The following is a 16,975-nucleotide window of genomic DNA, read 5'->3' as shown; positions in this document are numbered from 1 at the left end:
TGACTTTTGACCACCATGTTGCTTCCGTTGTAAGGAAAGCTTTCTACATGGCCCACCTCATAAGTAAGAGTATCTCATCCAGGGACAAGGAGGTCATAACATCCCTGTATTCTTCCCTTATAAGGCCCATTATTGAATATAGTGCCCCATTCGGCATGTACCTCACAAAGCACATGCAGCAGCTGGAGAGCCCACAGAGGTTCCTCACCAGGAGAATCCAGGGCCTCAAAAACCTACCATACCTAGCTAGGCTAAAAGCCCTGTCCCCCTACTTAGTTTCATACAGACTCCTCAGAAATTATCTCTGTTTGGCATCCAAGGTGATCTCAGACCCCACCTTGCTGGGACTGCTGCACATCTGGAGGTCAAGCTCCACTAGTGTAACCCTCACATGTGGCCTCAACCTGGTCTGTGACATTTTTATTTAGTTATTTTTTATTTATTTTACATTTGTTGACCGAGATAGTCCGACTGGATATATGTCCATTTTCAGCAGAGGCCCAGGGAGAAAAGCTCCACATACAAAAAAGAGAAAGTACATACATCACTGAGTGATAAACTCAGGCAGACATGTTTAGAAAAATATAGATAAAGAATACAGGCAGATATCAATATACACAATGTGCAGACTTACATCTAATTGGCAAAGACATATCAGAAAATGTGAACATAGAATACAATTAGATCTCATAATTCACAATGCCTAAACATTCAAATGCTATGAGGCATAGATACTTGGCCAAAGAGCAGGTTGGGTAGCAAGCAGGGGCAGCTCATGGCATCGGACTGCCGGTCTGCAGCCCCCTCAGTAGTTTTGGTCTTATTTACATTTTTTAATTTACTGTAAAAAAAAAAAAAAAATCTTTTTTTTTTTTAGTTTAAATTTCGAGTCCGCATGCGCATTGCGCACCTTACCCACGCGGTTGTAAACAGCTTTTTTTTTTTTTTTTCTTTGCAGACCGGAGGAGCACATAAGGCATCATTGTGATGCCCAGAAGTCTATGCAGCAGCAGTTACAAACCGCATAGACTTGGAAGGGGCTCGGACTGCAACGTCCGCAGGCACGTCAGTCATGACGTGCCTGCTGGGCTAAAGCCTAAATGCTGCTGATTGGTTGTCGCTCTCTTCCCGGGCTTTATGTGCTGGGAAGAGAGCGAGAATCAGTCAGTTCAGTTTAGTGTAGGATTAGGAAATGAGCTTTCTTTTTTGCGATCATCTCATCATTGTATTTTATTTCTATTTGGAATCGTTTTTTTGGGTGGATTATCGTTTGGACAGCGGGCAGCACCTGTGCAGAAGAGCAGAAGAAAGAAGAAGAAAGAGAAAAAAGAAGAAAGTACAGTGAAGGACGGGTACAGAATAGATGTAAGTATGTTCTTAACCTCTCAGCTACAGCTATACTGGGCTTGAGTTAGGTTGTTTCTACTGAGAGGGGGTAGGGATCTGCCCACTTTAAATAGCTGTTGTAAAGATTACATGATTATTCTAACAGCGCCTAAGAACAGCTCACGTTTCAGATCTAATCCTACTTTTTTACCTCAGACTTTTGGCGATTTTAGAGCTGATTTTTTTTTTTTTCGTTTTTCCCCCTACTTTGAAGTTGGCTCCAGTTAAGTTAGCCGCCTTGGATCCTACAACCTACTGTGAGACTCTGGTCTACAATCTGGATCTCTGTCCCAACATGATCGCAGCCCAGGCCAAACTAGTGTATCATCTCAACAAGTACTACAATGAGAAGTGCCAGGCGTGCAAGGTGGCCATTGCCAACACTATCCGGGATGTCTGCAAGGTGGTCTCTGATGTGTTCAAGGAGGTGGAGGTCCAAGAGCCGCACTTCATTAGCTCCCTGAATGAGATGGAAAATTGCTACGAGGGCCTCAAAGTCATCTCACCCACAGTGTTTGAGGTGGTGCTCTATCTGAACCAGATGGGGGTCTTCAACTTTGTGGATGATGGTTCTTTGCCAGGGTGCACGGTACTGAAGTTAAGTGATGGCCGCAAAAGGAGCATGTCCCTCTGGGTTGAATTCATTACAGCCTCTGGTTATCTTTTGGCCTGCAAGATCCGATCCTGTTTTCAGATGCTGGTGGCACAGGCCATGGATAAATGTAGCTACCGAGACATGATGAAGATGGTGGCAGACACCAATGAGGTGAAACTACACATTAGAGACCATTATGTTGTCCAGATCACCCTGCATTTAAGTGTGCGGGCATCTGGCCATGAAGTGCAGCACACTGGCCCTTGCCTCATATCCCTTGGCCGGGACCAAATAGGGTAGCTGAGGTCAAGGCGGAAGGCTTCAACATGCTCTCCAAGGAGTGCCACTCGCTAGCCGGCAAGCAAAGCTCTGCAGAAAGTGACGCCTGGGTACTGCAGTTTGCAGAGGCCGAGAACCACCTGCTGATGGGCCTGTTGCAAAGTGCCTAGCGGCACTCTTCAGAAGGACATCAATCAGATCAGGCACTAGCCACATAATAAGTAACTTTTTTGAAGCCGGCAAGATGCAGAGACAATTTCCCCAATGCTTTACCCTAGAATTTCTTTGGTTAAAAAGCAACACATACATCTAGAGAAAGTTGCAGTGATGGCCAAGGCTCATTGAAGACATGGAAGTGATTCACATACAACTACCTGAACCTTGCATTTGTAAGGTAGTATTTAGTAAATGTTAGCAAATTGGATAGAACATCTGAAAAACAAAGTAGTTTTTCAGGCAAATGTCTTTATGTTTGCCTTTATGCTCTTATACTGGCGCATACTTACATCTGAGCAACAATGGACTTAGTCTGACTTTAAAATTACAGACATGGACATGCATCAGTCTTCCTACTGTAGAATGAGCTGTGTTGAAATTGGTTTATTTTACTAAACTTTGGCCTTCTACACATGAAGAAAACTGACACAGTTAATCTATCTAAGGACACTATGTTAGTATTGCATAGGTATAGAAAGTTACAGCAGGGCAAATACAGGTCCTCAGCTGGAATGTAGGTGATCAAAATAGCCCACTCAAGCATGATAGAGTTTTACTATCAGGAAATATATATGCATTTGGTAGCCTGCAAGACACTCATTTAACTAAGGGAAACATTCATTGTTGGAAAGGATTCCAGCTTAAGGTAAGTGCACGAGGGTAACAATCCTCATCACTGGACAACTTGTAATACAAATTTTGGACACACTCTCTGATACAAAGGTTAGGTATGTTGTGATTAAAGGGCTTATTAATGGATTTTTGTTCACACTAGTATCCATTTACATGCTTCAACTCAATTTTGAAACATTTGATTGCCTTTTCAGAGGGAGTCATTGCCTGAGCAGGTTAGTGGAATCTAGTTCTGGATGGTAAGGAAGGGGACCAGGATCTAAAGAAAATTAGGTTATCTACACTGTCAAAGAGAATAAAGTATTACCATTAGGAAATGGGGCTAGATGATATTGGCTCTCCATTGCACCCACCTGTAGGATATGGGTATACATATGTCAGTCCTGGGCTAGGACAAATAAAGCCCTTAGATATGTAGAGCAAATGCATTCCTTTACTTCTTTAGCTTATGGCTCAATTATATTTTCTGTTTGTGCTCCCTTAGCGCTTTTATGTGCCCTAGGGAACACCCAGCCAGGGATAAAACATTGGAGACTTCTTAATTTCATGCTTCAAGACTAAAAAATTCCATACTGGTTAAGGAACTAAAACTGTCATACAGAGAAATCAATCAGTAAAAACTACAAAAAAATCTAGCCAAGCTAGAGTTTCCACTGTGTGATTCCTTGAACCTCTTGTATTAGAGGCACATGGGATATATGCAAATGACCCTTAAGGATATCAGGTGTTTCAGCTATATGGTAGGTCTGAATGCCCGTGACATTTTTATTTTTAAAGTCTGTAATGGACAAATTCAGGTCAGTAAAGCAAATCCCACTAGATGTGGACATGCACATTTCATCCTTCTTATGACATCATCAGCACAGCATAAATGGACTGTTTGGCTAACTTTAGAAGCACAGGGTTGTCATCCTCAACTGATGTCCTTAACCATTAGGGTGTCTGCAAAATATCCCAACTAGCAAAATAAAACAATGAATAACAAGATCACACATACAAACCAATCGGTAAAAACTACAAGAAAAATATAGCTAAGCTAGAGTTTCCACTGTGTAATTCCTGATAATAAGGGTCTATAAATATTTTTATATAACAGATCGGTTAGCAAGACTTTACCACAGCATAAACCCATTATGTTGATGATGAAGAACTGAAAGAATAGGAGACTGGACCCATATTTTCTGGTACAGCAGTAAACTGCAGGATTTTCATCAGCATCTTCACCTATTTATAGGTGAACTATTTGTCGAACCCTTGGTTGTAACTAAAGAAATATATTTTTTAGGCCCATTTCCAGAGCTAAGGATATCTGAAGCTAATACGTTGTTACTCTGACTGATTATGTTATTATGTAAAAATGCTAACTAGGAGGTGAAAAAGCCCAGAACCTGCTAAGCTGAATGACTTGATATCCCTATTTTGGCAACTATGTTGGAGGGGGAAAATATCTCAAACACTTCTCATAAAAGAAGTTTCCTAAAAAAATTGTTTTTCTTTATACAGTATTTAGCAGCACAAGGTGTGTGTGTGTGTGAAATGCCCCACTTGCTACATGGTGGTGGGTAGAGAATAAGGCTTGAACTTTGTACCTTAGGCCCAAGTGACAACAGCCTGAATTCCCTACCCACCACCATTTGTAAAGTGTTTGCAGATTTTTGCCTCATATTTGTTCTGTTCTGTTCCTCATAAAATCGGTGGTTTCTTTATTTTTGTTACTTAACCCAACCAGCAGTCCAGTGGTGCAGTCATAGCATTGTTGCCTAACAGCTACAGATTGTTGGGCTTGACTCTTGCCTGGGGTGCCTTCTGTGTGGAATCCACATGTCCTCCCTGTGTTTGTGTGGGTTTGCTCTGGTGTCCTCAATGGATATTTGTCCCTATATTTTGGACTGTATTCCCCCATTACTGGCTTTGTCCAGGTTTTATGTGCCAAGGTTGAGAGCTATGGTGATAACTGAACTCACTGAATATGTTTGGGGGCTGTATTCCCCCATCATTGGCTTTTGTTCAGGTATTTTGTGCTAAGATGTTGACAGCTTGGGCAATGCATGCAACATCCCCCCAGCAGGCACATTTAGTTGAAATGGGTATGTTCCCTTTCAAAAATTAACTGACTGCAGATACACTAATGTAAAGATTCAAAATCTTGAAGATTTATGTTCACCACTATGTTCAAACATTGAAATATTTGTCCTTGTAAATAGGACCACTGACGTTTCCATGTGAGTTCCCTCAACAGTATATTGGCACTTACTAGTTTAGTATTTGTTACATGACTAGTATTATATTGACAGCTGTCAGCATATTTATACAATGCAAAAATGGTAAGTGTCATACTAACATATTAAGTTGCTCTGGTGATATAATGGAACTGTGATACATATTTGAAGGTGTGTGATACCCCATAAGAATACTAATTCTGTCACTGTGTCTTTAATATGTCAGTCATAGAACATCTGAGTCTAACTAAAACATTTTCACATTTATTCATTCATTCTTTATCTCTATAATTAGCACAAAATGAAATCTCAGAGGGAGAAGATTAACACTACATTTGACCTATTTATTGAGCTACTTAACAGAGAGAAGCAATTCCAACTTTGTGATCTTCAGAATGAAGAAATGGCAGTTATAACTACACGTCAGATGCTAATGAAAACTCTTCTGGACTCAACTACATCGCTCGGAGAACTTAAAGAAGAGATTGAAGAAAGATTAAAATTACAAGAATCATTATGCTTTGATGTAAGTCATTTAATCTTTGAAATGCTAGCATTTACTTAATGCATTAAATTCTAAAATATTTGAATGATTTATATAGCAATCATTCTGTAATACGGCAATCTAAACCCATGTGCAATGTATGTTTACCTAATTTCTCACTGTGCATGCTTGTATTTTTAAGGTAGTGGCATATAATTAGCACTTTGTGAAAATTCCAAATAGACTGATTACAAACAGATGTCAAAAAAAGTATTTTAAAAACTGGATTCACAAGAGATTGTGAATTTATTTATTTTTATTACCTCCTAGGAACACAATTTGCGAGAGATGCAATTGCATTACGAACCTCAAGTCTATGCTCTCTTCCTCACAAACCAGTATATCTGGCACTGAGAAGGTTGTCAACACAATCACTACACCTCAAACACCACCCACACATATGCAACACACACCCATATATGTGGAGGTCCTCGACAAAAACATACCCAAACCATAGAGACCTCCGAGGCAAAAACACACGGAATCTCCACAGCCCTCCACATCACATACCATGCATAGTCCACACATCCATCTCTCACAGCTACTAAGGCTTTACCATAAACCCAGCATATTAGTCATAGAAGACTCCATTGTGAGACACACAGATATGCCTCTTATCAGGCTGGACAAGAAGAAAGTCATGGCTAGTTGTTTGACAGGGGCCAGAATCTGCCATATCACATATTCACTCAAGTCTCTCAACAAATGGTACTGTTAAGACTCTGTCATAGACCATGTTGGCATGAATGACTTGAGATGTACCTCCCTGGACTATATGAAGAGAGACAGGATTGAACTCATTGAATATGTGTCCCAGGCAGGTATGTCCCTAGCCTTAAGCAGCATTTTAATGCCTCCCAGAATGATGCCTCAGTACAAACAGAAAATGATTGACTTTAACAATTGGCTTAGTTTCTGGTGTCATTCCAGGGAGACCCAGTACCTGACAGCTTGGAAAAATATGATCAACAGACTACGATGCTTGGCCAGAGATGGCCTGCATCTGTCATACTTGGTCTTCAGGCTTCTGGAAAAGGCTCTTACCTCCCCCATAGTGCCTTTTTTAGGAAAAGTGATGAGGTTAAAACTACCAACATAAAATTTTCAACAAAATGCAAATTAAAAATTATGCTTCTAAAAGCTAGGAGTCTAAACATGAAACTACACTCATTGCAAGAATTCTTAACCCTGGAAAATGCTGACATCTGCACAGTCACAGAAACCTGGTTCAAAGCCGCAGAGAGCACCCCAGCATTACCTGGTTACTCATCCTAAACAGAATGACAGACAGGAGACACTCCAGGTGCAGTTAATTATTGACAAGATCCCTATACAAATCATAGCTAGCTAGCAGTCCCCAAATCTGACTCAAGATGCCCAATATGCCCATCTGGACCTTTTTGAATCTATCAATATTCAACCCTTTACCCTGATCCTGGGTGACTTTAACTACCCAAACATAGATTGGAAAAACTACTCATGCCAGAACACAAATGCCAAGAGATTCTTTGAACTTCACAAGAAGTGATAATATCTTGGACTTGGTATTAACCAACAGGAGTAACAATTGCAGCATCCCTGCAGTATCATCCTCCCTTGTAAGATCTGACCATAAAGCGGTCACTTTCAAAGTCACCATTTCCCCTGACCCCCCCCCCCCCCCGTAGCTAGGGTCAAACAAAAAACATCTCCAAAGCTGATTACAGCCTCCTGAGGGATGGTATAAACAGCTTCACAGCCCCCTATCCCTCTCTAGGAAATGGCATCATTATCCATAACTACACCAAAGCACTATACAAACATTTATATAGATGCATGGAATCAGGAATACCTGACAGGACTAAATCATTCTCCGCAAGGATGAGTAAACTTGTCTGGTGGGCATCTGGAATAAATAACCTCTATAACAAAAGGGAATATTTGCTGTCCAAGACCAAAAAGGAGCAGGTGCCCAACTGGAAGCAATCTTTCCTCAACCTGAACAAGCAAATAAGAACACTAGTGAAATCCTCCAAAATAAACTTCAAGTCCAAATTGGCCACATCTGTTAGAGACAATCATAAAGCCTTCTTCACAGATGTCTGCAGTCTCAAAAGAAGCACCTAGATCTATTCAGAACCAGTGGCCAAGGACATCACATATACAAATGCCGTAGATATACCAAACTTGCTGGCTGACAGATTCAGCAAAAACTTCACCCATCTGTCCCCCATCAGTAAATCAGGACATCCCCAGTACCTGACCCTTCTACTTATATCTAGGGCATAGGTCATCACTACTGTCTCAAAGGCAAAAGGCAAAAAATACAGCCTCCATGGGACCCAATAACATCCCGGGCTGCATCCTACATGAATTCAGGCAGGAACTTGCAGCACCATTAGACACTGTATTCAACCAAAGCTTGAGTACCAGCTCCATACCAGCTGAGTGGAGGACAGCCACTGTCATCCCTCTGCACAAAAGTGGAGCATCCACCCATCCAGAAAATTATAGACCCATCAGTCTAACTAGCCTGATCTGCAAGGCCATGGAATGGATTATCATGGACCTCATTAACAAGGACTTTGGCATCTTTCAAATGCTCAATCCCACATAGTTTGGCTTTGTCAAAGGGAGGCCATGGCTGTTAAATTTGGTTGACTTCTTTGAGACAGTCACCGAAGCCAAGGATGAGGGGAAGACAGATCACACTGCATACCTTGACATGGCCAAAGCCTTTCACACTGTTCATCACTCGAGCATAATAGATAAACTCTATGAACTAGGCATCAATCCGTATGTTACCAGATGGGTAGCTAACTGGCTCACTGATAGAACCCACCTAGTCAAATAGTGGAAGCCACCTCAAGCAGTAGCCCCGTAACAAGCAGTGTACCCCAGGGTTTGGTCTTGCGGCCTCTGTTATTTGGGATATACTTTTCTGGGCTGCAGGCCAAAACCAGTGGGCTATGGCTGAACAAGTTTGCAAATGACTGTCATCAATTCCCTAGTGATGCTAGACCAAGAGGGTCTCACCCAAACAAATGACTGGTGCCAGAAATATGGCCTCAAGCTGAATACCAAAAATGCATCATCATCCCCTTAGGGGAGAGTGATGTCCCCACAAATTATCACATTAATAACAATGCCCTAAGCACATAATAAGTTGTGAGGGATTTGGGTACCCAGATTGATAGCAACCTGACTTTTGACCACCATGTTGCTTCTGTTGTAAGGAAAGCTTTCTACATGGCCCACCTCATAAGAAAGAGTATCTCATCCAGGGACAAGGAGGTCATAACATCCCTGTATTCTTCCCTTATAAGGCCCATTATTGAATACAGTTCCCCATTCGGCATGTACCTCACAAAGCACATGCAGCAGCTGGAGAGACCACAGAGGTTCCTCACCAGGAGAATCCAGGGCCTCAAAAACCTAGCATACCCAGCTAGGCTAAAAGCCCTGTCCCTCTACTTAGTTTCATACAGACTCCTCAGACATGATCTCTGTTTGGCATCCAAGGCGATCTCAGACCCCGCCTTGATGGGACTGCTGCACATCTGCAGGTCAAGCTCCACTAGAGTAACCCTCAAGTGTGGCCTCAACCTGGTCTGTGACATTTTTATTTAGTTATTTTTTATTTATTTTACATTTGTTGACCGAGATAGTCCGACTGGATATATGTCCATTTTCAGCAGTGGCCCAGGGAGAAAAGCTCCACATACAAAAAAGAGAAAGTACATACATCACTGAGTGATAAACTCGGGCAGACATGTTTAGAAAAATATAGATAAAGAATACAGGCAGATATCAATATACACAATGTGTAGACTTACATCTAATTGGCAAAGACATATCAGAAAATGTGAACGTAGAATACAATCAGATCTCATAATTCACAATGCCTAAACATTCAAATGCTATGAGGCATAGATACTTGGCCAAAGAGCAGGTTGTGTAGCAAGACATGTATTAGTGAAGTTGTTAGTCAGGTTTAGACCAAGAGCACAGCCAATGAGATGTGAGGTATTTTTTGAGTTCTCTTTTAAATAGGGGTAGTGAGGTTTCCTTGGTAACGGTAGTAGGGAGCAGATTCCAGATTTTACCGGTTGAGTTGGCAAATATAGCATCACCTGCACAGTCGTTAGATTTTTGGGTCAGTATCATTAGTTTACAGCCGAGCGTAATGGTCTGGGGGCACTATGAGGGATGAGAATTTTTTTGAGGGCGGGGTGTTATCAGGTTGATGGAGTATTTTATGTGCTACTATAAGCTGGTTGAACTGTAGAAGGGTAGGATACTCTAGTCATCCCAGGGTTTTGAGGTTCTGGCAATGGTGGGTCCTAAAAGCCATGCCAGTAATGAATCTGGCTATATGACTGTAACATCCTGATAATTTGTTGAGGTCAATTTTGGATAGGTTGGTGATTACAGGGGAGGCATGCATAAGGGTAGAGAGGAGGTGTGATCTTGCAATAGCTACCCTAGCTAGGGGGGTGAGGAAAGGTTTGGCTCCGTACAGGGAGCCAAGTTTTTTGTTGACGGACTTAATAGTGTGATTGACATGTTTATCAAATTTAAGGTTGTTGTCTATTATTACACCTAGAAGCTTTGTATGGTCATTAGAGGAGATAATGGTGTCATTGCTAGATTTTATTTTGAAGGCAGGAGGAGAAATTCTATGGTTAGGGGAGAAAAGTAGTAGCTTGATTTTGTTACGATTTAGAAGCAGGCGGCAATTAGCTAGCCATGTTTCTACTGTGCAGAAAGTGATCTGGCTTAGGGTTAGAAGTTGTATAGGAGAGGAGGGGGAGCATATTAACATTGAGTCATCTGCATATTGGATGCAGGTGGCTCCTGGAATAGTGGTGTCCAGGTCATTGTAAAGATAGAGAAAAGAAGGGGACCTAGTATGGACCCTCGTGGGACACCTAGGGTTAGAGGAAGTTGGGATGACAGCTTGCACTGCCATAAGACAGCCTGCTGTCTACAGTTTAGGGAGGAGTGAAACCATTGTATTGCATGATGGTCTAAACTGATGGTTTGCAGGGTATTGTACAGTAGCTGATGGTTGACCATATCAAAAGCTTTTGAGAGATCTAGGAAGAGTGCTGAAGATAGTTTGTTGTTGTTATGATGAAGATTGATGACATTAGAGAAAGATAGAAGAGCAGTGGTGGTACTGTGGAATGGCCTAAAGCCGTGCTGAGAGTCATCGAGCTTTCCGTTTTGAATAAGAAAGTGCATGATTTGTTTGTGTGTGCATCTTTCCATGATTTTAGCTAGTGAGGAAAGAATGGCTATAAGTCTAAAGTTAGATAATTCTGTGGAATATTTTCCATATTGCTGGTGTGGATCCTTCTGAGATGGATCTGTTGATCAGAATAGAAATGAGTAGTGCTATGACATCAGCTGCTTTTTGAAGATATTCAGCTGGGAGGTGGTCGGCAGCTAGGGTAGTAGGTTTTAGCTTTTTGTGTAAGGTCCGGATCAGGGTGGTAGGTACGGTTTGAAAAGTAAAGGTGAGTTGGGTGCTGGGTGGATCAGTGCTAGATGTGCCAGAGCTGGTGTTTGTGTCAGATGGAGTGAGATGGATAGCTAGAGACTGGATATTTTCTGTAAAGAAGGAGTTGAAGCTGTTTGCAATTTCTACAGGGAATTTATCAAGGGCAGCTGATGGGGTAGGTGGTTGGTGGGACAAATTTCGGTCCCAGAGACTCCCCCATCTGTGGAATAGGCTCCCTCTCCATGTCAAGCACAGTACCTCTTTACTCCTTTTAAGCACAACCTGGGTTACTGGATGGAAAACAGAAAATACATCCTTGGGAATCCACCCGTGTCCCTGCTGGACAGGGGCATTGGGTACTGACTTCTCTAAACATGGGCTTCGGCTAAACTCTTGGCTATGCTGATAAGGGCTTCAGGGCTAATACCCTAGTAATTTCCTATGATCCTATTTGTTGTTTTTGAATGGATTGTCCAACTGGGTAGTGTCCTTTTTTTAGTGAAGGTATAAGGAGCTAAGCTCCACCAACACTACTTCTTGAATTCATTAACAATCATTTAGGCTTTGTGCTATGCCTGCACAGTTTAAGCATGTTAGCACCTTTTGTGATTAGCAATAATGTTCACTGCCATGGGAAGGCACTTGCAAGCACAAGCACAGAATAAAAACAAAACTGTTTCGCTGTAAGCAATCCTAATAAACGAGCATTTGCTGTAGCCCGGAAATACTAAAGTCAAGTACAGTGAATGAATTCTGAAGCAGAGGAAGTGAAAGGGGAACTGTATACAAAGAATAACAGTCGTACTGTAGACGTAATTAAATGGAGTTGGGAAATGGGGTAAATGTAATCAGATACTGTAGGCAGATCTGCTAAAGTGTGAAAGAATCATTTAAAAAACAATGCCACATTGATGTAATGATAAATAATCTCAATGACAATACTTGACATGCACTTAAAAACAGACATGCTTACAAAGGATGTGAGAGGGACATAAAGCTACAGAGTAACAAAGGGAAATGAATGTGATATACATGTTAACAAAATGCTGAGATGAGATAACACTTAGGAAAGACAGTAGATACATTATGGGATAAATGCATAGATTGCAGGTTTTCTATATGAGATGTATATACAGAGAATTGATGTATGCTAGTCAACACCACTACTGTATTCTCCACATCACCATGTTTACATAAGAGCAAATGAACCTTAGAGCCATTGTGTTTTGTACATCAGAAAGGGAAATGTTTTTTGCAAATAACTGTTATTGGTACCCATAAGGAAGGGGTTTATCACCTATAAATGTAATAGACAAGCATGTGTTGTATAGTCATGCGAAAGGGTAATATAATAATGCTCTAGATATGTAGGTGACAAATGAAACACAGACCAGATGACATTTTATGATTTTAGATTTTCCATTGGTAAATGCACACATCTCATACATTGTTATATTGGGCAAGCTCACAAGGAATTACAGGGAACAGTAACAACAGTAATTTAACAGCACCAACACACATGAAAGTGTCATAGCAGAGGTCCAATCACACTTTCCGATGATCTGGCAGCATGCCATGCAGTAAGAAATTTTATATGAAAGTCATTTTCTCCCATTAAGCTGTACAGAATGAAGAAAAACATTGCAGTAATAAAGAAATGTTTGGATGAAATCATACAAAACAGAGCATAATTATTTTGGAAATAAGGAATGCCTATAAAGAATAAATGACATAATAACCATTTGCATCATGTCATTTTCAAACACATGCCAGGGCAGATTTCAAAGGGAGAGAGAGAGAGAGAGAGAGATGCATATTAATTATAGACACCAAAAAATATGCATATCAGTTATGTCATGAACAACACCCTTGGGCTTAGAGAACTTTCCTATCATAAAAGGTATGGATGCCCTTCCTTGTAAGACAAGGCCTGACAAAGGTGCCCCTCTGACTGTGCCATAACTATTGTCTGTGTCTAAGCCACTGCTGTCTGACACATTTGTCTGACAGACAGATGTTACAAGACTGAAACCCTTGCTTATGATACTAGGCTGTCTACAGACCTCTGAAATGACTGCATGTTCCACATGAAATAACAATGGAGGCTGTCACAAATAACTGAAATTAATGTGTACAGTAAGAAAGGAGTTAATAATATAATTTAAAAATACTGACTTAGTCAAAATGTTGAAAAGGAGCTATACATGTTACTGTCCACACAAGAGTGAACAGTACAATAGCAATGCCTCTTTGCCAAGGAAGCTGTCTCCATCTTGTAATATATACACACACTGTCCTAAAATGTATTTTATTTATTTATTTATTTAACATTTGTTTACCAGGAAAGTCCGAATGGACACAGGTTCTTTTTCAGTGGAGGCATGGGGAGAAAAGCTCCATGAGTAAAAGTAAATTTTTATGCACACATTACAATAATCAATAAAGTATAAAGCAAACAAAATGTAGCATAGACAAGAACATACACATTTGTTACATCTTGACAACAAAACCTAGGCTTTGAACATAGCTAGTACCATTTGTAGGTATGACTTATGTCAAGATATAAGGTTAAGGCATGTTGGTAGGAACAAAAGATTAAATACCAGGGAGAAGTTTGATATGTTTTCGGTATAATGTGATGTATCAGAGCACTCATGAGGGGTTAGTACAGGAACATAGCCACTTATTTTTTAGATAAGCTTTAAGTGATGCCTTAAAGTTGTTAGTGGATGAGATTGAGAGAATGGATTTAGGAAGGGAGTTCCATATACAAGACATATAGTTGGAAAATAAAGATTTTCCTACAGTGTCATTGGCCTTGGAGATGGTGAGTATGTTCTTATTGTTAAAGTGAAGTGGTCTACTGGAACTGTAAGGAAGGATGAGAGTTTGTAGAGCAGGGGTTCTAGTTGGTTGTGTTACAATTTTGTGAGTTAGAGAGAGTTGGTTGTAAAGAATAATGTTGGGAAGCTCAAAACAGTCTAGTATCCTTAAAGCTGTACAGTGATGTGTTCTATATGGGCAGTCAGATGCAAACTTAGCAATTTTATTATAACATGCTACTAGCTTACATAAGTCAGTTTTCCTTAGATTACTTAAAATTGGAGAGGCGTATAGTAGAGTGGAGAGCAGATGGGTTTGTGCTAATGTAATTTTGGCCATTGTGGTCTGGATACTTTTGTGCCTTCATAGACTTCTAAGTTTCTTATGGACATTTTTATAGTTAGGGAGACATACAAGTCAAATTTTAGGGTATTGTCTATTTCCCCTCCAAGAACCTTTGTATGGGTTGTCGGAGAGATCACAGTATTGTCTTTGGCTATTATGTTAATTAGTGGGCATGAGGTAGATGTCTTGTTAGGTGGGAAGAGCAATAATTTAGTTTTGTTTGGGTTCAGGATTAGATGGTCATCGGCTAACCATGTTTCAACAGAAGTGAAAGATTCCTGTGCTTCAGAATGAAGAGTTGTTAGAGAAGCGGCCGCACAGATAAGTGTTGAATCATCTGCATACTGTATTATAGAACCATGTGGAGTAGCTGTGTGTAGATTATTAGTCACAGATAACTGTTGAATCATCTGCATGCTGTATTATAGAACCATGTGGAGTAGCTGTGTGTAGATTATTAGTAAAGAGGGAGAAAAGGAGAGAGCCCAAGATAGATCCTTGGGGGACATGAATAGTTAAAGGAAAGCATGGAGATAGGTCACCCTGCCATAGGACAGATTGTTGATAGCCAGATAAATAGTTATGAAACCATGCTGCGGCAGATGGTGAGAAGGATACTTCAGTTAGTACATCTATTACTTTGGAATGGGAGACCATATCAAAATTGAAAACCATTCTATCCATGTAGGCATACAAGCCAGTATGCAAAGCACATGCCACAGGAGAATTCACAGCATGGCATATCCCAAATAACTGTTTACCTGCTATGCAATCACAACATGTGATTATATATCATCATCCAACATATAAATGGATATAAGTAACTAGATAAAAATGTTCTTTTTTGTTATGTCAGTACATTCATATAATGCCCTTTTTGGAATTGAACAGCAAGCTATGTAAGTCTACTGCCTAATGATATGTGAATGAACCACAAGTACCACAGTGGAAGTCTTAACACAGAGTGGCACTCCACCTATGCTAACTTATTACATCATATTATTGTGCGGAGTCAATCTCTCTGAGATAAAAGGGATGGTGAAGGCAACTCCCACTGTAAATGGACACATTGTAACTGTTGTGGATGCCACTCATGCATTACAGTATAACATAAAAGGGATGGTGGAGGCCTCTCTCACTCTCTAAATGGGCATATTGTAACTGTGGTGAATGCCATTCATGCATTACAGTATAACATAAAAGGGATGGTGAAGGCCACTCCCACTGTAAATGGGCACATTGTAATTGTGGTGGATGCCATTCATGCATTACAGTATAAGGCCATGCAGTGCTAGCAGACAATAAATGTGGTTCTGACTACAGAAACACATGCTAATTTAGAGAATTAATGTGCCAAGGTAGAATTGACACTACAGTTGTGAGATATGTCAATTTTTGAATGAATATGTGTGTCTGTAATGGCTGTACTAAGGCAATACAATACAGAATATTGTGTTAGGATCATCATAGGATCAAAGGATCATAGGAGTTTATTTGGTCATTAACCCAGAGGACATTTCAACCTTAGCTGTTTCATCTCAATGTAATACCAGGATTGCATTTAGTAATGACAGCCCATGTCCAGGAGGGTTGTGGGCACTATCCTTGGTAAGAATTTATGGTGCTCCATCCACTCATCTTATTCCCTTGTGCCAGAGGAGAAACTTTACTATAAATATTGTGTAAGGAAATGAAATCACTTGTCAGCATTACTCTGAATAAAGGCATTCCTTTGTGAGAAATTATCTTTGCTTTTTGTAAGAGGAATCAGCATCCATATGTGTACACCGCAGATGTGCTTTGACAGCAGTGTTAGTGACATGTGCAGTCACAATAAGACTGACACAATGTAGTCTGAGCTGTAATGGCTGGATTTGAACAAACTACCCTAGATCACAAGCTAGAGATTATGGACTGAATAAAAAGGACCACAAACATGTTGATCTACAACTATGACAGTGCACAGCTGAATGTATGACAGCAACGTTGTTTATTAGCTGGATGCTTATGTTAAAAAGTGGATGAAGAGCACAATAACACTGTACAGATGCACACCGTATATGTATTTGAAGAGAAGTATGCACAGTATGATAGTGAAAGTCACACTTATAGCTGGGACTCAAACATCCTACTTTTGTAGGTACACAATGTACAAAGCACAGTATAAAAGTCATGCATTACAGGAGAAGTTGTACTACAAATGTGAGGTACTGCAGTTATGTAAGCATTGTGTAGTCATTGTGTTTCCAAAAACTTATTTCCCCTGGGGATGATAGAATTTGTTAATTTAACACTGTGCCACTGCAAATACATCTCATAAGTGGAAGATGACATAATAGTTGTTTTGAGGTAGCCAACTGTATATGATAGTAATCCCAGTCACACTATTTTAGCAAGGATGGACTTGAACTACCTACCTAAATAGAATAGGCACTCTAAACAACACATTA

The 16,975-nt window shown here is 40.4% G+C and overlaps 1 protein-coding gene and 1 pseudogene across 1 annotated transcript in view; both read left to right on the top strand.

The window, feature by feature from the left end:
• LOC122794692 (E3 ubiquitin-protein ligase TRIM17-like) overlaps positions 1–16,975 on the top strand; it is a 512,331-nt gene that overhangs the window by 233,969 nt on the left and 261,387 nt on the right. The window contains exon 3 of the mRNA XM_044063323.1: positions 5,624–5,854. Within this exon, the coding sequence (XP_043919258.1) occupies positions 5,624–5,854 (231 nt within the window). The remainder of the gene's footprint in view (positions 1–5,623; positions 5,855–16,975) is intronic.
• Positions 1,682–2,430, top strand: LOC122794729 (annotated as a pseudogene).

The sequence above is a fragment of the Protopterus annectens genome, chromosome 2.part1, assembly GCF_019279795.1.
Source record: "Protopterus annectens isolate FY-2018-M chromosome 2.part1, PAN1.0, whole genome shotgun sequence".
Taxonomy (NCBI): Eukaryota; Metazoa; Chordata; order Ceratodontiformes; family Protopteridae; genus Protopterus; species Protopterus annectens.
Note: the sequence above shows the minus strand (reverse complement) of the source record. Positions and strands in the feature narration are given on the sequence as shown.